Source organism: Schistosoma haematobium, chromosome 1 (genome assembly GCF_000699445.3).
Source record: "Schistosoma haematobium chromosome 1, whole genome shotgun sequence".
Taxonomy (NCBI): domain Eukaryota; kingdom Metazoa; phylum Platyhelminthes; class Trematoda; order Strigeidida; family Schistosomatidae; genus Schistosoma; species Schistosoma haematobium.
The window spans coordinates 25,791,868-25,814,208 of record NC_067196.1 but is presented as its reverse complement, the minus strand read 5'-3'; the positions used below and the strand labels follow the sequence as shown (position 1 = coordinate 25,814,208).

Here is a 22,341-nt window from a genome sequence, read left to right as displayed (position 1 = left end):
CCAATACTATATTTTGATTCTTAGACACTGAATAAAATCTGTTGATAGTAGCCATTCTACTTTACACTGTTCTAAATTCCTTGTATAAATACTAAGTAAAATTATTTTATTCTGTTAAGTTTGAACACCATGTATTTGTGATATTTCCAGTTTAGGGCAACCAGACATGTTGGATGAAAAACACAAATAAAATAAAAATCAATTACCTAAAATTAAATTCTAATACTCAACATTCATCAATTACATAAATGGACAAATGACTGTAATCGCTAGGTATGACACAAATAGTTTATGTGGCAACATTCTTAGATGAGTTTTAGATTTTCAACACTTAGCGAATATTGAATAAATAAGAAGACAGTGAAATGATAGAAGTTTTACATAGGAGATATTTCTAGCACCGATACTGTTATATCTAGAGCTTATATTCTTGGTATCCCGCGTATAACTTGAGCACTTGAACGCTAGAACCCTTCCGACCCGCAAATGAGAAGACAGGAGACAAGTGAAAGGAATGTTATCCCAGACAATGTCAAATTATAGTACAAAACTGTCAGGTATTTATAGTTTTCAGTAAAAATGAAATCATCATTATAGCTATCCAATCCGCACACAGGGGGTTATTAGCATTGTCCAATCGGGAAGCTTCACAGAGATTCTAGAATATTCTTCCCAAAGGTGATTGGATGGGATATCTTCGGCTCTTTCTGAGCTTCTTACAACTTCTTCAAGTTCACTCGTAGACCATCCTTACAGATACAAACAACCTTAGAATTCTGAAGATTTTAGTATGGTAAAAATAAGTAATGGCCTTAGCTTAGTACGAAGGGAAGAGACGTAAATACGTTGACTTATGTAGCATTCATGACAGCCAATCATCCATACCGTGGATCAATGCATGACCATGAACCAATCTTCATCTCGTAGACTTAAATTATCCCCCGTCAATAAAAAGGGATCTTTCTTATTGTTTGTAGCATTCCTCCTAGAGTCTCTCATTAACCACGTCCGCACTTTGACTTCTACTTTACTGATATAACCATAAGGGTTGTACTTAATTATTCCGCCCTGTAATCAAAATTGCTTTTCTTTTTCAAGATTGTTAATAAACTAATGTTTATTTATGTAAATTCGTTAATTTTCATTAAATTATATTGACTTCTACCTGTCTGACTAGCTGTTTTTTATAGATAGAAATTTAATCTCATTGATATAATTAAACCACTAACCGAAATAATAAACGTCATAGGTATTCTCCATGTTTTATTTGTACTCCTTTATATCTGTCCATAGATATCTGTTTTCAGGAAAACTTAACAAAAAATAAAGTTTTGTAATTGGGGAGAAAAAAGCCAAATGATACAAGAGTAATTCGCTGTGAGATAGAGTTGCACAATCTAGCATCCATTTTAGGTTATTTGATATTAGAAGAAAAGTTTACATTTAATGTAAATTAGCACATTCTACTGTTGTGGATGGGTAGTAGTATTCTGTCTTTCTAGTTTATTTCAGTGATGTAACTTACAGGATATGTTGTACAACGACAAACAAATCTAAAAACCAAAAGTTAGCACTAACCCAGGTTATGCTGATTCTGTAAAATAATAAGTTGATCACATTTTATGATCTGTAACGATGCATTAAAACGTTATTGGAAATTCTGTCAATATAAACGATACAATCTGACTAATTGATCTAATCCTACTGCTGGTTCGGCCACATTGTACTAGCAGTATTTTGTATATATCTTTCAGACTGTGGGCAGAAGTTCAGAGATGGTTTACATTACTGACTCATTTCAGTCGAACAACTATTGAAAATCATGAAGAACTGAATAATCGTTTCTTTTTAATATGGAATCACTCAGGAGTTAACACCCACTATTACAAAGGGGCCAAACTACTAACCTTTGGGTTGCACATACAGCATATTACCTGAGACCATTAATTCAGAATTCAGTGGTCCAGTCTGGTTGAGACATTGCTCAACCATTATCCGCTGACATCAGTAATATATGTCAGAGTTATCTCATTCTAGAAAACATGAATAGTTAATTAATGGTACGGCTAATATCAAGAAACATATCACTGGTGTGTCCATTATGAATGTGACGGTCTATAAATATCTAGTTGGTAGGTGAATAATTTGTACATCATTAATCCTAATGATGTATATATAAGTATTTATGTTGATTACTTATTCGCTTTGCAGTGCCCGGTACAGCAACACCCAGTATTTTGGACTAATAATAGACATACTTTTATAGTTTTGATATTTCTTTCACTATAAAAGAATAAAATGCACTATGGTTACTCGAACAAACAGGGTTTATTTTTTGTCGTCATCAAGAGCTTTGTGAAGGTCTTGAAGGCCAAACACCCTTTGACATCCTCTCACTTTGAGTTACTTCCAAATCTCTCCTATGTTAGATGGCTCAGTATTCATTAATTATGGTGAATAGGATAGAAACTATGATCAACTGAATTTCTAGCAAAATGTTACCAAACAATTGGGAATACTGATGATAGGAATCTAATCTACTTCATAAATCTTTTCACAAACAGCCTGCTACCATCATCGAGTATGATTAACTTATTATTAAATAGTGGTGTTCTGTGATCAAGTTCGGAATTCTTTTTCGAGACTTTCTAATGATTCTGTGGGAGTGGATCGACTTTAATCTTAAAGTGTCAAGTGTTTCATATATATTGTGTTCATATGGGTGACGGTTATTTAAAGCTGTAATTTGTCTTACTCAGAATATTCATTCCGTTTTGTAATTATTGTTCAATTTTAATAAAACTCATGAACCTATAAGTGCTAGACCACCATATAAAACCTGAAAGCACTAGATGGCCGCTTCGTCACAGTTTGGAACTCCTCAGCTGTGCTCATCCACGATCGCAAACGCGCGATTCGAGTCCAGAAAATTCGATCTTGCGCGCGAACGCTTAACCTCTAGACCACTGAGCCCAGATCTAACGGTGTTAAGGTTTAATTCTAACCAGTCCATTATATTGGGCGACCATCTTTCATTGTTTTCAATGGGTAACAGTATCATACCCAACACAGTTGAACTCTACTGGTCACGACTTCTGCCGAACGAGAACAGAGAAAGTCAAGGCACAAGCTCAATACACAGAAGCAAACAAGCAAGTGAAGAGTAGCATTAGAGCTAGCAAGCAGAAATACGTGGAGGACATAACAAGCAATGAGTAGAATTATTCAAGGAACTCGTGAATAGGCCAGCTTCATCGAATCCACTGGACATCGAAGCAGCACGCTGACCTTCCGATAGATGTCACTACACCAATGATCGGAGAAATCAGGATGGCCAACAGACAAATCAAGAGTGAGAAAGATGTAGGACATGACAATACACCAGCGGAAGCACTGAAGTCACACATAGGAGTAATTGAAGACATGCTCCACGTTCTATTCAGGATGATTTGGGAGGATCTGATGCAGACGTAAAGGTGAGGATCGGCAAAGCAACCACAGCATTCATACAATTGAACAACATATGGAAATAAAAACAACTCTCTAAAACAAAACTTCAAACTCAGAATATTCAATATCAACGTCAACACAGTTCTATTGTACGCACTTGAAATTCAGAGAACCATCACAAAATTCATCAAATAAGTACAAGTATTTATAAACAATTGTCACCGAAATATACTGAATTTCCGTTGACCCAATACTATCAGTAACAGACTACTATGTGAGAGAACAAACCAGATTCCATCTGAAGGAAAAAATTAACAAAAGACGTTGTAAGTGGATGGGACACACATTACGGAAATCATCAAATTGCATCACGAGCAAGAGTTAACTTTGAATCCTGAGTGGTAAAGGGAAAGAAGAAGATCGAGTGACACATTGTGTGGGAAATTCGAGTCAGACATCAAAAGAATGAATATCAATTGGAACCAACTGGAAAAGAATGTCCAGGACAGAGTTGGATGGAGAATGCTGGTGAGTGGCTTATGCTCCTCCATGAGGGGTAACTGGCGTAAGTTAAGCAAGTTAAACGGCCTATATAAATGGTAGATCTGTTAACAACATTGATAATTATTCGGAGGTGATCAACAAATTTATTTTGTTTGTGTTCAAAGACTTATTTATATGAGTTTCTGTCTATTGTTCTAATGTACTGATTGTTACAAGTACAATATAACAAGTTAATTACACTGGATATTACCTCTTGTACTCCATCCTATATGAAATGACTAACTTAGCAATAAGTCAGTACAATGTTATTCAATGAGCTAACAGCTGTTCTGAGAGTTCAAGTCGACCGCTTCAAAGTGGAGGTTTAACTAGTATATTTCTTCCAGTTAATATTTATAAATTGACTTTTATTGAATACCCATTGTTTACTGAAGTTACTTTAGTATTTGTGTGGTTGCTCTCAAAAACACCGTCCCAGACAATAAATTTTATTATCAGAAGGGGTTTTGTGGAGATTTTAGAAATTTCACTGTATGAAATCATGAGTCAATTGAAGCTAGACCTGGCGAGAGACTGATAGGTCCTGCGTTCGGATCTCAGATCGCAGATGAGCACTGCTGAAGAGTCTCATACTAGGACGAAACGGCCGTCCAGTGCTTCCAGGCTTTCCATGACTTCAACTGAATCATGATTTCAATCAGTGAAATAAATTTTATGATTTATAGGAAGTCAAGTTGAATCATCATTTTATGTGATACGTAAATCTCTAAAACTCATCTTAACAAATCATTTTTAAATGAACTGAAAAAACTTATTTAATTAGTCTTGAATGACTCACATGTGATAAAAGAATCACTGAAGAACGTCACATGAATTTGTATTTATTTTTCAGTTGTATTTTTGAAAAGAATTTCACACTTGGTTAACTGATCATAACTACACATCTATTTACTAGTACTATTTCCGATCAAAATGTAGTTAGACATTTTTCATCTGTAAAGATAATAAATTGTCTAGTTTTGTTTACATAAAACCAACCTTATCAGCATTTATGTGATCTCATCAAATAGAACATACGTAAATAAGTACTCCACATTGAAAAAGTTATATTATTCACGAATATACTGGCACCCAATATCCTAATAACAAAATAAAAATGTATACAGTAACTTCTTTATTGACAGGCTTATTTAGTGAAACAAGCTTTCGGGTGAGCTTGAAATCAGATAGAATTATTCACCAATAAAATGTAAAGACTTTTCAGTTCTATGAATACCACATAGAACATATAGTCTTAGAATATATATATATACATGAGAATTTGATGCTTGAAGTCAACTAGTATCATTCCTACCTAACTTCTCTGAAATAACTGGATTCGGATTTTAAAAAATGTGACAGATTATCCAAGAAAAAATGAAACAACCCCGTTTTTTCACATTTTTGAACATATCCTTGGGTTTAATGATGAGTTGAAGCTTGCCAATAAATTGATTTTCACCTGAACAAACGTTCACGATTCAAACAGTTAGTAACTAATGAAACTTCAACAAATATTGCATAAAGAATTATTGATCTGGTGCTAAGTGGTTGTAGTTAATAACCCAAGAGGCCTGGCTGGTTGACCTAGGCCGTATCTTTGTTGACATGTGAACCCATATCAATGAAGTTACTACCAGGAAGTCCAGGTCACAAGTGACCCCCTATAGGATTACTATGTCTACATAGATTGATCATCGAGTTATAACCTAGTAAATATTTGTTCGATCAAGTTTTTTTATACTGCTATAATTCATCTGAAACCATGAAACTGGGTGACACGACTTCGTATTTTATCGACAGTATTAGTTTCATCAAGATTCCGAATACCTGTACTTAGCTAAAGTGTCAACCAGTACGAAAAACTACGTCCAAACCTTTCCCCCCGACTTCAAACTACCCTAACAATATACGGAAAATATGTCTCATATTTGATTTTTATCAAAAGATTGAAATTCATTTTACTACAAGAGTTTATTTTTAGTAAACAATGTACAAAGGAATAATACAATACTGATCCCGATTGACTTAATCAGAATAATAATAATAGTAATAATAGTAACAATAATAATTATAATAATATAAATCAATAACAGCCTTCAAATTCTCGCATACAAATAAAAAAGCCGTAGACTGTTCCATGTGTGAGTGTGTGTTCGTCACAAAAAGCCAAGAAGATAATAAAACAAAGAGGACGGTGTAAGAAGAAAAGTGAAACGGGAAAAAAATCTGTCAACAAGTAAATGTGTTTATTTGTTGCTTATTACTTTTTGAGAAAAGAAAGAAAGATAATATAAATAAATAAACATACAAATATCAAATATGAACATGTGTACGTATGAATGTATGTCTATATATAGATATATGAATAAATTCATATAACAAATCAAGGCGCTCAATGAAATATTTATTCATGTTTGAAATTTCATAGAGAAAAAGACCATAAAGGAGGCGGGTAGCAGAGAAAAAACAATGATAATGACTGGATAGGACGATAACAATAACCAGAGAAATAAAACAGAAAACAAAACAGATAAGACGAAGTTAACAGGAGAAATTACACAGGGCGAAACTGAACAAAGTGTATCAGATAACCATAACTATTTGGTTTATTCTTAATGAAGAAATCATTGACAAATAACGCTTCACGCTGATAGTGAAGAAACAAAAGTGACTAGTCAAGAAAGAAAGGAGTGAAAATAACTTAGTATGTAATGAGATGACAGTAAACTGGTCTGCCTCACCTACATAAATTCTTTAGGCATAAAAATGAATCTGAAATAGAAATGAATCTAGAAAGAAAAAACCCAGGAGTACAATATAAACAGTGGGAATTAATAGTAGTATTAGTCGATTCAATCTACACCTACTCTCCTCCATCTGTGTGTAACAAAAAACAGAAGAGAAAAGGTAAACAAAAATTTCAGTAATTAAAGATTATTATATAACACCTTCAAAAGTTCGTTGTTTCATGAAACTTAATTGGTCTGTTCACGTTATAATTAAAATTTTTAAAAAAAACCCAACTCGGTAGTCGTAAATAGAACAACTCTAATTGTATAAACATATACATATATAAAGATTGCATAATAATATAGGATAATGAATGTGATTGAGTATGAAATGTACATGACCAAAACATATACATCCAACCAATTATTGAATATGAACATAAATTACATGACTACTTTTTGGGAGGAGGGCATCATAAATACATGAATGGACTTTTGATATGAAGATATTATTATTATTACCGCTGTTCATATTTTAACAAGATTTACACAATTATATCGTTCGTTGAACTAACTGATCATTCAGTAAACAAGTACACAAACAACAGAAAGCGCAATCTATAGGACTTGATTTGTTGATTAATTTCATTATGTATCACACATTTGATAAGAGAAAAAACAACTTCAATAATTAAAAAATGGTGTTTACAAATTAGAAAAGATTTTCTGGAGAGCCAAAAGCATAACAAAACGACGGTAAAACTTAGTTTTTTAGTAATCATTATACAAATAATAATAGGAGATTACACTCAATTATGTATTGTGTTTTACGACTCCTATGTGTGTGTGTGTGTGTGTGTATGCGTTAAATATCTTCATAACAATAATGATAATGATAATAGAACTATAATCATCACAGGGAAAACAAATTAGAATTTTGTCAAATCAATCAAAAAAGTGGATGTATTCACAAAGAGAACAATATAACAATTGAATATTGAACCGTGCATATGTATATTGACTTTTCAAATTTTATCATTTATATGCTGAATCAAACAAAAAATGATTAAAATAGAAATTAGGGGAAACTCCAGCCGTAATAACAACACATGATTGGTTAACAATAGAAAAATTTCTGATTATTTAAGAAATATAGGAAAAACTTTTTCTACCTATTTGGGGTGATAGTGGTTGTTTGTTGTATTGTAAAATTGTTTAAATCTTTCATATTCTCGTCACCATGGTGATGATGGAAGTGATTTGAACTAGCAGGAGTAGTAGTAGTCAGAGCAGATTGATAATGAATGTTGGATATTGAATTATCTCTATTCGCTAATATAATTCCACCACTAGCAATACCACTGCCAGATCGTAAGCCGATTGTTCGAATCGGTATTAAGTGTGCTCCCAGTGGTGGTGGTTGTTGTTGCGGTGCTGCTGCTGTTGCTGCCGGTGAAGTACCACCACCAGCAGTAAACGGTAAAAACACTGCAGGATTTTGAATTAAATTAGGAGAAATGTTATCATTATTATTATCATCGTTGTTATGTTTTTTATGTGTTAAATAATACATACCACTCGAATCTAAACTCTCCGAGAGATTTTCATTATTTATACTACTACTTTGTGTATTGTTATGAGTATTATCGGATGATGTTGCTGCCGCCATTTGTACTGTCCCTGTGATAGTAGATAATTTAGGAATACCATTAAAATTTAACTGACAGTGATTTAAATCATTATTATAATTTGATGACCAAAAACATGAGTTCATATGTTGTGGTACACAATAAGTTTCCATCAATTGCTTATATTTATTCGGTGTATCACAACTATCAAAAGTAGTTTTTGAGATGATAGAATTTCTAAGATCATTTGGACCTAAACTTATTGTTCCACTTCCTGTACCACTGAATAATGAAGCGCTTGCATATTCTGGCATTGGACTATCTAAAACAAAGAATATGATAAGAGAATAGAAATTAAAGTATGTCTATGTGTGTTAAATAATAAAAACAGTAATTATCATGTTTTAAATATAACTAGTTAGTTAGAATAGATGGACTGTGGTTATTCGTGGAATCAGATTCCTGTTTCATACTATATGTGACTCATCGGTCGGATGTATTATCGTAAAGACGGTGTTCAACTTTTAAGCTTTTCGTAATTTAATTCCACAACATCGTGAGTTTTAGAATTTATCCAATGAAATTATTTCTATATCTTATGAATAATTATTAACTCCTTGGTTTTTGAAAAACATTTAAATATAAAATTTATGTAAGAACTTCAGTGACAATAAAAATAGCATATAATGAACGAGAATAAGTGGCATGGACTCGTACTTATTTGCGTCAACTGTGAATATCTGAATTAACAGAACTTGGTAACAACTAAAAATACAACATATTAAAGTCGACACAATGACGTAATTATGTATGGTTGCTTTTTAAATATGTGATATCTGATTAAGTTCATACTTCTGATATAAATAAATTATAGTAACAACAAAAAAAAAAAGAAAGAATATTGCCTCTATCATTAAAATGATTTAAAATTATTAAAATATTTAATTTATTCAAATATTTAATCTACACAAATAAACAATTCGGTCAAACTAGCCAGTTAGTCAGTAGTTATCAATAAAATAAAACTCAAAACACAAATATATGTTCAATGAAGAAAGTTTGTTTTTACAATAACACATAATACAAGAAGTAATAGTCTATTTTCAAGTATTTTCATTATGCCTTTCATTCAAATTTTTTAAATTCTTTAAAAATGCTTTTCATTATTTCCCTAATTTATATTTCCTTCTCAAATTGTTTCTCTAATGTTTTACATTTTCTATTCTCACTAATATAGTTACTAACTTTACTACTTTGGGATTCTCACTGACAATTTCATTTCTTTGTGTTAATGGGTTATAATAGCTTGAACCGATGTACACATGTGTCAGGTTCCATGTTCCATTTGACTAATTAAATTTGAAGTGTGGAATCAACACACAACATACATACAGAGTAAACACTATAAAATCAAACTCAATACATAATTCATGCAGATTTGAAGAACTTGTATGGGACATTTTTTACCATAAATTATCATCCATTACAGAATCGTTGAAAACTATTAAGGAATGGTAGAACAACTGTCAACCTGTTAATTTAAGTATTTTGTAAAAATATAATATTATTAAGAGCATGAATCGATGGATGTTAGCCCACCATTGAAAACCTGAAAGCACTGGACGGCCATTCCGTCCTATTATGAGAATCCTCGGCAGTGCGCATCCACAATTCCGCGCGGGACACTCGAACCCAGGACACTAGATCCTGCACGCAGATGCTGAGCCGGCAGTTACTCACTTAAGGCAATGGTGGACGGTCTCTTAATATAATGGATTGGTTGAAGTTAGACATTAACACCGTCGGATGCAGGCCCAGTGGTCTAGAGGTTGAGTATTCGTGCGTGATACCGAAGGTCCTGGGTTCAAACCCTGCATATTGGATCATGGGCGAGCACTGCTGAGGAGTTCCACATTGGAACAAAACGGTCGTTCAGTGCTTTCAGGTTTTCAACGGTATTCCAACATCGATCGATTCATGATCTCAATTAAAAACTTAACAACCTCCCACAACCCCATACTGATAATATTATTGGTCAATCATCCTAGAATACTTTGGGCATCATAATTATTGAATTGTTTAGACTCATTCAGCTTTCAGCAAACTTTCAATCATATTACAATCATTATCTAGTATCATTGGTGAGTACCTATTTCACTCTCCAATTGATTGCCTTCCTCTCAATACATCACTGTTTTCACTCCCCTACCCATCATAAATAGAGAATGTTCATCTCGATTATTGTTTTTACCCTTATGACCTTATTTTACTTTTCCAACTGTTACAACGCTAGCGTATTGTTATGACTACTATTATCATCATGAATAGGTGTGAACAGTTAGATCAAGACGAATAATCGGAAGAGATGAGACTTTTAGAACTATTCCGAGGAAAATTATCATAAATATGCTTATTGTGTATTAATTAAATATTTAGTTAATTTATAGTAATATTATATGGCTTTTATTGTAAGTATTCATTTATTAACCATTGTGCTAGGTTTTACCGTTTGTAAATTATCGTTAATTAATAATTCACTTATTACTATTCAGTTTTGCATTACATATGACCACCGTCTACTTAATATAGGGAATTATGTTTTCCTACTTTTATTAAGTTGTAAGGCGCGTGATCGGTGCATATATTCATGAGTTTCTGAATAAAAATAACAATATTATACAATAATTAAAAGTAGATCAGCTTGGTATTCTCGTCTTTTAATTGACCGGCGATGATAGGAGTTGTGGAGACCAATAGGAGTTATGATATTCAGTCGTCGTTGTTGACGATTAGTTGTGTTGTTAGTCAAGTGAAGGTCATTGGTTTGATAGGCATTAAGTGGACGCTTCATTAGTGAGCTTTTTGTCACGTGATCCAAATAAGTAAGTGATACAAGAAGTTGGATTAAAAACAAAAATGGTTTCTTATGACTTATAAAAAAATATTTACTCTAACATTAAATTCCTATGTGCTGGTGACTTGGATCTTCTCATTGATGTTTACGACAGAAATTGATCAATCTCTTTTTTCGTATACATGCATCTTGTGAGGATTGCTCCTATATTCCAGTTCAGTCGCAAGCATTTTAAGAGGATATAGATGGTAGCTAGGAATGCAATCCAAAACACGCATTTCGTCCTGTTCGGGAATTATCAGATTAATGTATCTGTATCACAGAGTTGACGATCATTCAATTGCAATTCTAAACACCAACCAATATATATGAATTAAAATTCACCCCACTGCACACATTGGCGATCTGGACTCAGTAGCTGAACGGATAATTCGATGATTTTTGAAGTGAATGATACTGAGTTCCAGTCCCGGAATGAACATCAATACTGGAAAGCAGATACATCCAGTTGATGAGTCCCAAACAGGACAAAGTGAGCGTCCTGGATTTCTCTGTTAGCCACTACTCATCTCTGCTTAACATTTAACCGTTGATAATTTTCACCTGAATATCTGCTATACATATCGAGGGAATTTATTTACTAGTAATGATAATAACAAAAATCATAATTATTCCACAGTATTCTACAAACTCAATAATTAATTTTCCCTGTAAATAAGATGAGAGTAAATTACAGTATTGCATATAACACTCATAACTAAATATATGAATGGACAGCTAGATAGATATCGATGAGTATATACAACATACCTATGGATAGTATAAAGCTATTTTCATTTGGATATGCTTGTGAGGCGAACGATGACGATACAGCGGCTGCAGTAGCAGCATACGGGTAAACAGGTGACAATGATGTATTAATCAATAGGCGATTGTTTGCATTATTCAAATCCGATGACAAAGTCGGCAAAGGCGGTAACGGTTGATCTGGTGGAGGAGGAGGTGGGGGCAACGATGAATGCGGGGCAACAAAATTGGTATTTATTACACCGTTGTTGACATTATTGTTACTGTTTTGTGAACAGAGTAGATTACCTTTTAGTTGAGGTGCAAAATTACAACTTGTCGGTGGTAAATTTACGCCGATTAATTTATTATCTGTTCCTAGTGTAACCATTGGATGTACCGTGAAAACACCAGGACTATTGTTATTATTACTATTATTGTCAGATAGTCCACGACGAGCTAATGTTAAACCATTTAATGCAGAAAAATTCGATCCAACCGTAGGACCATGTTGTAACAATTGAAAAGCTAGCAAACCATCTACAATGTATGTTTTTAAAAAAGAAAATACCAACATTTTGTGGTTTAAAATAATATAAGAAATTTAGAAAATAACTCAATATTCCTTTTAAAAAAAACTCACATTACGGACTGGATTTGATTAGACAACTAGCAAAACACTAGACATCTGTTTACTTCTATTACAAGACCCCTCAGCAGTTCATGACCCACAGTCTCATCGGGGATTGAATCCAGGACCTTCAAGCCTCGCCATGCATATTTAACCTTCGAACGAATAATTTATATTCCTAAAGTCATTTATTTGCTATACTAGTACAAAACAACTGTCCAATGCCTTCTAGTTTAAAATGGTTGTCTAACCAAAGATAGTTCGCGGTATGTAATCTAACAATTTCTAAAGAACTAAAATTAGCAAACAGTGTTTAAAGTTAACCGACAAAATACAAAGCTGTGATTTCATGGTTGCCAATATTCCTTTTTACGACTTGAATGAAACCCGTGCTTTCTTGTAGGTTGGATTTAAAATGCACTACGTTAACTGCACAGTATTCAGACCTAATATACATTACAGGATTCATAATGTTAGACATCAGTAATGATAGAATTCCACTGATTAACTTGTACAATGTAAATGGCGTAAATCACGACACGTAGCACTTTCTCAAAGGAGAAACAACTGTCTTCTTCAGGAGTTATTATTAACAACCGAAATTCATTCGCACAATAAAGATTATAATTCCGATGTATACATGTTATCAACTAATCAAAAACATCCATTATTGTATTATCTTGGATTATTCAACTACCCTAACGACAAAAATACTACGCCAATCCAGTACGACACACACACATACACACACTAGGTCTTATCACAGTAATAACTTTAGAATACGAATAAGTTAAGAATAATCAAAGAAAACTACTTAAATAACATATGTTGAATTTAATTGTTATTTCCCAGTTGAAAGAGAAACATTAATGATTGTATTATCATTATTCTGTCTGCCATTGGGGCATTCTTAAGTTCAAAATCGCATCAGTTTATTGTGAATCAATAATACTGCTACTACAACAACTCACTGACTCACCATCTCTCTCTCAGTGTCTGTCTGATTGTTGGTTAATAACCCAATCCTAATTATAATTGTCATACTAACTGATAAATATTATCTTGGATACAAGAATAAATAAAATAACTAAGTAGTTGACCTACTACTACTATTACCAACATCACCCCCCCCCATGTAAACAGAACCAAGATATTATTTTCTCACATTATCAGTAGAATTTTTTATGATTGCAAATATTTACTGAGACACTTAAATTGCTAATAGGCAAAATAATCTACTGATTTGTAAAGCAACCAAATTATAATTTAGACAGAATTAAAATAACCCATAGACAGAATTCAAAAAGAATACATGAACATGTTTGTTTCTATGATCATGTATACACACATAAGTAGACGTGTATGTTCTTAACTGGGAATGCTTTATTCATTCAATAATAAACTTATTTTATTTATGTGGAGATAAACGAATTTACAAGTAACCAGACTAAAGTAATCTTGGTTTCATACCATATTAAAGATACCCCACCCTTAACCTCCAACCAGTCTATAGTCAATCTTCCAGATGAAAAAAGAACCTCTTATGGTAATTACTATTACCACTATCAAGCTACCGGTTTATATATATTCACAATAAAATGTGTATTTACTTCTTAATTAACTTGTTATTCAATGATAATAATAATAATAAACGATGTAATAAACCATGTAGTGAAGAGGAAAACAACCAATCACATGACAGGTTTATTATGGAGCCAAAATACTTAATAAATCAACAAAGGCAGACAAACCAAGACGAGATAATACGAACAATAAAAACGACAACAACAGAAGAAAACTCCTTCAAGTCATCTGTAAAACTCGGTCGGTGAAATTGAGTTCATTACGTACGTCAAAAATGTTCACTGAGAATGTAACAGTGTACAAGATATAACTACCTCTGTTATATTTAGAGAGAAAGAACATGGGGGAGAATCACGATTCATTATTGATAAATGTAGCTCGGAAAGATAGAATGTATCAAATACAATTTAGACCAGAATTCATTTAACAAACACATAGTAACCACATTCAAATAATGCTGGCATGCCTATCCTTAAAATGACTCCCATTACTTGAAGTGAAAACAACTGATTTACATGTAAATACCGAAACATATCTTTTCGTTTTACGTAATAATTGTAGTTTGTATATTTTATGACTATAAATCAAATCATCGTAAGGCTACTTCCCGGAATGTGATTATTATTATTATTATTATTATTATTATTATTATTATTATTATTATTATTATTATTAATAAGAAGAAGAATCTCTACAACCTATTTACCAAATGTGAGGGAGCCACTCGAGAATTTAAAAGTTTGTCACATTTATAAAGTCGAAACATTTCATTTATGGGATATCATAGTAGCAGTGGTAGTAATAAAATAGTCCATCAGAGAAGTTAATCAGTGTTTGCCAATAACAAAGAACCACGAAGATCGCGTACTTAACCGTGACAATATGAATTGCAACCAACCAAGTTGTAATACCATGATGTACTATGATGTACTACTTAAGGCGAAAAAAGGGGTAAACGATCTTAGCAGCTTGCAATCTTTTTAGGTTAAGGTTATCCGCAATATTACCAATGTTCAACACTTGTCTTTTAATCCTGTACTTTTCAGTCATTTACCCATTCATTTAGTGAATGAATCCTTAATATTATAGTAGTTTATATTAAGCCTCTGATGGCGTCCAAAACCGTCTATTATGATTATGTCAGTGTTGCACAGACCAATATATCAGATGAAAAATACAAACAATAGTATGAAAGCAAGATTTGAAATAAAATCCTCAGTGAAAATTAAGCTCTTACATGGGCTGAATATCTTACTTGACCTACCTAGGCCATGTTTATTGAGCACTGAAAACATGACTCATAATGTCACCCTATAGAGGAGGGAAATCCTAATGACATGGCTTAGACACATAAAAGAAACTAGGATTTGAAGCTGACTAAAGTCATTTTTCTATCAAGACTGATTAAGATAAATGCAAAAATATCATTTAGTTGAATGTGTCATTATGAGTCATTAAAAAAATGCATCAAATCAGTGACAATAGAGTAACACGCGATTAGTAGAATAAATGAGTCAGTCACAAAACAAATGACAAACTAATCACAGTGCGTCATTATCTATTGTAAATTGAACAAGAAGTATGACAATGACAGTAATGTATAAACAACTTGAACCCATATGGGAATAAAGTTAACAACTAAACAACCACAACTTCATTATCGTTATCAGATTACCTTGATCAATTCCATTAGTTGAGTATGGAGTGCAAATTGTTCCAGCTGGATGATGATGAGTCAACATGTCAGAGTAACCTTGAGAAAAAGCTCCAGTCAAATGATTATAATTATTATGCATATCCATAGCTGTTGGAGTTTGTAAGAGGCTGACAACATTGGAATGCACCACCTTATTACTATTATTGTTATTACTATGAATATCAGTAGCATAATGATTCCCATTAGACAATTTTAACTGGTTATACTGATGTAATGATGATGTATTGTTTAAGGCAGGAACAGAAGTCGGTGCAGATGTAGATGATGATAAGCAAGAAGGAGGAGTAGACAGTGTAGACGACAAAGAATTTTGATTTTGTCCAGCTGTTGTAAGAAGTAAATGTTGATGGTGCATAGATGATTGTTTATCTAAAGTATGTGGAAGCTTTTGTTGTTTCTGCAATTTTTTCAAACGTCTCTTTCGGTAACGTTTCAATCGAAATATCATAAATGCAAAAAAGCATGCAAATGCAAATGAGCCTAAACAACAACATATAATCGCGATGATATATGGTACATTTGATCCTCTCAATTTGAATGTTGCACTAATCGGTGTGTCAAATGGTGAAGACGATATTGATGACGCTGTGGACAATGTAACTTGGGCTAATGATACTGATGATGATGGCTTCTCAATGTCGAGATCTGTAAATAAGTCGAAAAATAACAGAAAATAATAACTGAGACAACATATAACATTTTCACTAAGTACCTCTACAATGATATAAAATAACACTAGAAGTATAACCTTAATGAAGAACTTGATAGGATCTGTGTTGGGATCGCACAGTTATAATCAATCAATAAAATGTTCAATGTATATATCACAACGAATGAACAATTAGAAAAGGATTTGTATCGTTATAAGAAAGCTTCATGGAGGTCAGGAAGTAAACTTAAGTGGCCCTATATCTGACTCCAGTTAAATCGTATGCTCATTATCATCGAAATATACATGTCGCCAACCGTAGTATATTTTTCATCGACTTAAATCGCGATAGTGAATAACGGAATTAAACAAGTCAAATACAAGAATGGATTTTACGTATATTTCATACAATCATTGATCTGAACAGATAGTCACAGAGACGGAGTGAAGAGAGAGAAGCGGGACAAGACGAAGTGACGCGCCGTGGAGAAGGTGAATTAGCCAACTCGTTTGGATCTTATTATTTATTTATTTGAACACATAAATATTGGTACAAGGGGGTACCGAATACATATGTTCCCCAGTTCCATCGTAGCCGGTGACTAATAATTGGTTCGTACGCCATTTATTTGCTCAGGATCCTAGAGCTCAGATGTACCATTGATTTGGAATCAGGGCTTTCCAACTCACCTAGGTGGATCTTCCGTATTCACCAGCCCGGTTAAAGAGCCGGACATTCGCTTTTTGTCATCTTGATTTCGAAAAAACACCCCGGCTGCAAGAATGCAGTGAGCAGAACTTCCGTGGCAGTGGCTGTACACGCGTAGCCATGTGAGAGCATTTGGAGAGGGAGAGCTGACTCTTCCCACCTTCGGCCGTACCAGGGCATTTGGGGGAGTTTTGATCTAGCTCGACACAATATTTATAGTCAAACCAAAAATAAGTTGCAGATACATAATGAATATGATAAGCAAATAACACATACGATCATATAAAAAACGGAGATAATAAGTGCCAAGGTCAAAATGTAGCTTGAGAAGAATGGATAGGTTGGTCTGTCCAGACTCTAGAATAGCCTATATGGGCTTGACATAGAACCAGCCACTACCAAATCCCTGCGTGGAATATTTATGTGAGTTAGAATACATATTGGTACTGATTTCTAGTTTTAGCCCATTAACCAGTGACAGATCTTATGCTAGGTAATAGACAGAAAACCTTGAGACTAAATTTCGTGTCTGTTAGCATTCTTTAGTAAGGCATACACATGAAATCATATGGGAACTGATAATTCTTGTGAGATTCAAATACGTGTCATCATCCAGTTTTACATTTTGAGACAATACCATTAAGATATTCGGGTTGGGCCTGATCCCCGGTAAGACTAAGATATCTTTAAAAGCGGTCAATTCCTGAGTAGTAATTTAAATCATGTGTGTCTAGTCATTTAGTGTTAAACGAATTCTATCGATGAAATCGCAATGTCACCACGAATGTGAGAGAGTATAAAGCTTAGGTCGAGGGTCTTTTGTTAACTACTTCCATCCTATAATATCTTAAAATAGTGCACTCAATGTCAAATTAATTAGATGTAATGGCCCACTGCAACTTGGTCGATTGAATTCGACTAGCACTAAGTGATTAGACAAACATGACATTGGTGACTACTCAGTGATCAGTTATTTATACATGGTTATATATTCGGGTTTAAGGCAAACTATATGTATGAAAGTGTTAATAATAATACCCGATTGTCTAAATTAAGTTAAATGGAGAGGGGTTTCAACCTGTGACTTACTTAATACCATTAGTTGACGGTCGACTGCTTTACACACGCAACAATTCATCAAGAAAAGCTGTAAGTATATGATCATACATCTTGAAGTAGAAGACAACTATCACATTTACCAAACATACATGGGTGCAACTGCTACACACCACACATAAGACATTTCTCTCTCCAAATATTATGTTATGTTAAACATCTTACCTTTTTGTACCGAGGGCGAATTCTTCACTGATAAACTTTGTGCTTGATCGGACGATGACGGTTTCGACATAACCAATAGTCTTTCCGCTTCTAAGTCAATATCAGTTGAATCGAAATCAGCAGTCTTTTGAATAGGATCATCAGACTGTTCTGTTTGTAAAACAACTTCATTTGATAAGTATGCTGAAATAGGTAAAAAGTAATATACATATATGTAAAAGCATATGTATAGGAATGTTAATTAAATAATCAAATTGTGTAAAAATTGATGTTTTATTATTTAATCACTGATATCTCTCTGCAAATGATTATACTCGTGTGTGTGATATGGTGAGCAGTGAGTGAATCAGTCAGTTAGTCACAAACCCAGAACCTGGCACATTTCTTTATCGATTCGAGTTGCCTCACCACATTAGCACAACAATATATCACCAAGATAAATACCAGAATGTTGGGAGCAGTAAAAGTAATCAATAATGGTAGGAAAAATTAGGTGTAGGCAATAATTAAAGAATGAATTCGTCAGATAAAAAGTTTAGCTTTTACAATTCAAGATCTAAGAGAAGACAAAGAATGAACGAATCACAAGGGCCCCGATCAGATGGTTTAGATATACTTACATAACCAAGTCCAACGATCAATAACTAAGTGGACGGTTTTGTTTTGACCGCCGGTAGTTTTCTTCCGAACTAATCTTATATCAGTAACATCGTGCATCGAAGTAAGTGTTTGTTGGGTATAAATGATACATATTTTAATCAGTTCAGTCGACGGAGAACCATTAACTCACCAACCAATTTACCCTCTTTGTTTAGTATCCTGTACCTAACTTCAAAGTTGTTCATTCGATTGTCTCATCCTACTCAGGAAATGCTTCGACCGGATTAAGTGAATGCTGTTCATTTGAAGAGTATAATCCTGAATGTGTTTAGAGATTTGTAGTGACAATATATTCATATTTAAACCATAACACATCATAAGTTCGTTTCAACGTACAAAAATCACTTGCCACGAATACATGAACTAATAATAACTTGACTGTTTACGAATATTAAACTACACAGATTACCATCAGTTTGCTGCTTCTTTCGCATTACCATGCTGACTGGATTTTGTGCATAATAAACACTGTTATAATAGACATAATTATTTGAAAAGATGATAATTGTCAACTCATTTAAATACATATAAATAAATAATCCAATTAATAATCATATCACAACTTGAGGAATAAATATGTTTTTTTTTCTCAAAAAAAAATCTGTTCACTTCGATATAAATATGTTTATTTACAAAATCGAAAATGTGGTCACGTACAACCATCCTGTATGCAAATAACAAACTACTTACCTACTTATATGTGCATACCATGTAAACAAGTATATATATATATATATATATATATATATATATATATATATATATATATATATATATATATACGTATATACATATATTAGCAATTAGACAATCAAACAAACAGTATTAGTATTAGTCAACTCGCTAGACAATAGGAGACAATTTTGTACTTGAAGAAAAAAAAAAGTAGATTGTCACAATTTGAGAATCACTTCTGATTCTTGTTATTAAACAAGAAAATAAGAAGACAAAACAAAGGAGTCAACATGATTTGACGTTAACAAAACGAAGACAAACACACACACATATATATAGCAATAACAAAGTAAACAAATAAATAAATAAACATTAACATTAAATATTGCTTTAAGTTGAAACATGTTTTCGTCTTAAAGAATATGTTTACAAATTTCTCAATTATTATCATCATCAGTAAAATTATTGTTATGTTTATCATTATTGTTATCGGTACATATGTTCTTGGTGTCTATTTCTATCAGATATTTTAACTTTTCATAAAAATACTACTAGTTTAACTTCCTCTTATTGATGATCACAATGAAGCTGGTCATTATTAGCGACCTGCTTGAATATCTGGGCTACCTGTTCCTGTCATCTAGATATTTCAACAAGTTTTCTGTTTTTCTGTTTGTTTTAACACATGTTTATGTATATTAATCGCAAAACCTATTCAGCACCTGAATAGGTTATGAAAAGTTAATGAAAAGTTTACAACCTTTCGCTGTACAATTTATGAAAAAGCACAATCAGAGAAATTGTGGTTGCTAGCAATATACATCGAAAATAATGAGCATTATTCATATGTCGGTTCCTGAACTGCTAATATCTAACTGGAGATCACCCTATATTTATCGTCGAGATCGATCAAGAAATAAGAAACGAAAACTTGTTGAAATACTTTGTGCTGTATTGTACCAAAAATATAATACTGAATAATAATAAATTGTATAATCACAAGTGACTAAGTTCGAATGGTGATTCCTGAAGCTCTAATGAGAAGTTGTGACTAGTTGGTGAATTGACGATCCACCACCAACAGCATTAAAGTTGGCTAGGGAATATAATGAATTGATTTAAGTTAAACATGTACACTGTTGAATGCCGACTCAATGGTCCAAGAGCAAAAGGACTGTTTTTGGTTTTCTAATTAAGGTCAATTAGTGATATGAACGAAAATATTCAATAATCTTCACGATTCCCTATACTAATGATTAGACTACACTAAATGTTTACAAGTAATCGAAAGGAAGTTCTACTTGAGCTGTTCTATTAACTTAAGGATGATATTAGTAGTGAATTAGAGACGGATTCAGTCATTTAAATTCGAAGGGTTTATATTCATGAAATCGAACCATTTGTTACGATTACAAAAAATGTATATATATGATGATTAGCCTGATACGCATGTTATGGAATGTTCAATAACTTAGTCAAGGCACTAATGACGAGTCATCATCCATGAAATAGACGATTTCACTTCCATATTCTTATTTGTATATTAGTGGTTTTGACAAAAATTGTTTGATATGAAATTCGGGAAGAACTCGGGAAAAGCTTATAGGAATTTGTGAATGATATATATGAATCTTTGCTATCATTCAATAAAAATAATTCACAAATCAGAATCCAGTAGGTCAACACTCACAGCAGCAGATACAGTTTATGACAGAATGTGATTACTATTCAATGTCATTGATGAATTACATTTCCCGATTAACTAACACCTCTAATGAGAAACTGTGATTCGTTTATAGAACAGATAGGATGTGCCTAATTGTGGGGATCCAAGATGAGCACCTCATCTTACTTGGGGCTTGTCACCTGGATTTACTCGAAGCCCAGACTTGACTCTCAATCCAGAACTCGAACAGAATACAATTCGCTCTAAACGCCATCTGGTTATCAGCGAACCTACATATACATATATATGTGTATAGTTGATGTGAATAACATACAAACGCAAGAATAATTGACATATGCAGTTTAATAAATCAGTGCTGAAAATTATATCTTTTTCGAAACTCTAACTATTAGTGCCGTAATCAATAATATGCAAATACATAATTAACCACATAAAAAAAACTGGACAATCAAAAAAGTTGTCCTTTGATTTTTTTATTTCAATTAAAATCATTTGCATGTGATTTTCCTCTGTCGCACTGATTATATATAAATACACATGAGTGGATAAGGTCAATGTTAGTAGTAGTGATAGTAATAATAATGAACAAATCCTTGGTAAAGGAATGATTTCATGCACACAAATTATATATTTATACATAGATTTGCATTTATCTTATACGATGATGAATTATTCATGTCTCTAGACAATTTATTCTTCATGTAGAAGATTTGTTTGCTGTTTGTCAGTGTTTGTAGAGAAGGGTGGGGAAGAAA

General features: G+C 33.0%; 1 protein-coding gene across 1 annotated transcript in view; it reads right to left on the bottom strand.

Annotated features, from left to right (window-relative positions):
• Positions 1-5,658: 5,658 nt before the first annotated feature.
• Positions 5,659-22,341, bottom strand: part of DDR2_2 (DNA damage responsive protein) — an 84,111-nt gene continuing 67,428 nt past the window's right edge. Inside the window, exons 9-12 of the mRNA XM_012936236.2 lie at positions 18,565-18,747; positions 15,884-16,570; positions 12,018-12,533; positions 5,659-8,675 (exon numbers count right to left, since the gene is read on the bottom strand). Coding sequence (XP_012791690.1) covers positions 7,894-8,675; positions 12,018-12,533; positions 15,884-16,570; positions 18,565-18,747 — 2,168 coding nt within the window. The 3' untranslated portion in view covers positions 5,659-7,893. The remainder of the gene's footprint in view (positions 8,676-12,017; positions 12,534-15,883; positions 16,571-18,564; positions 18,748-22,341) is intronic.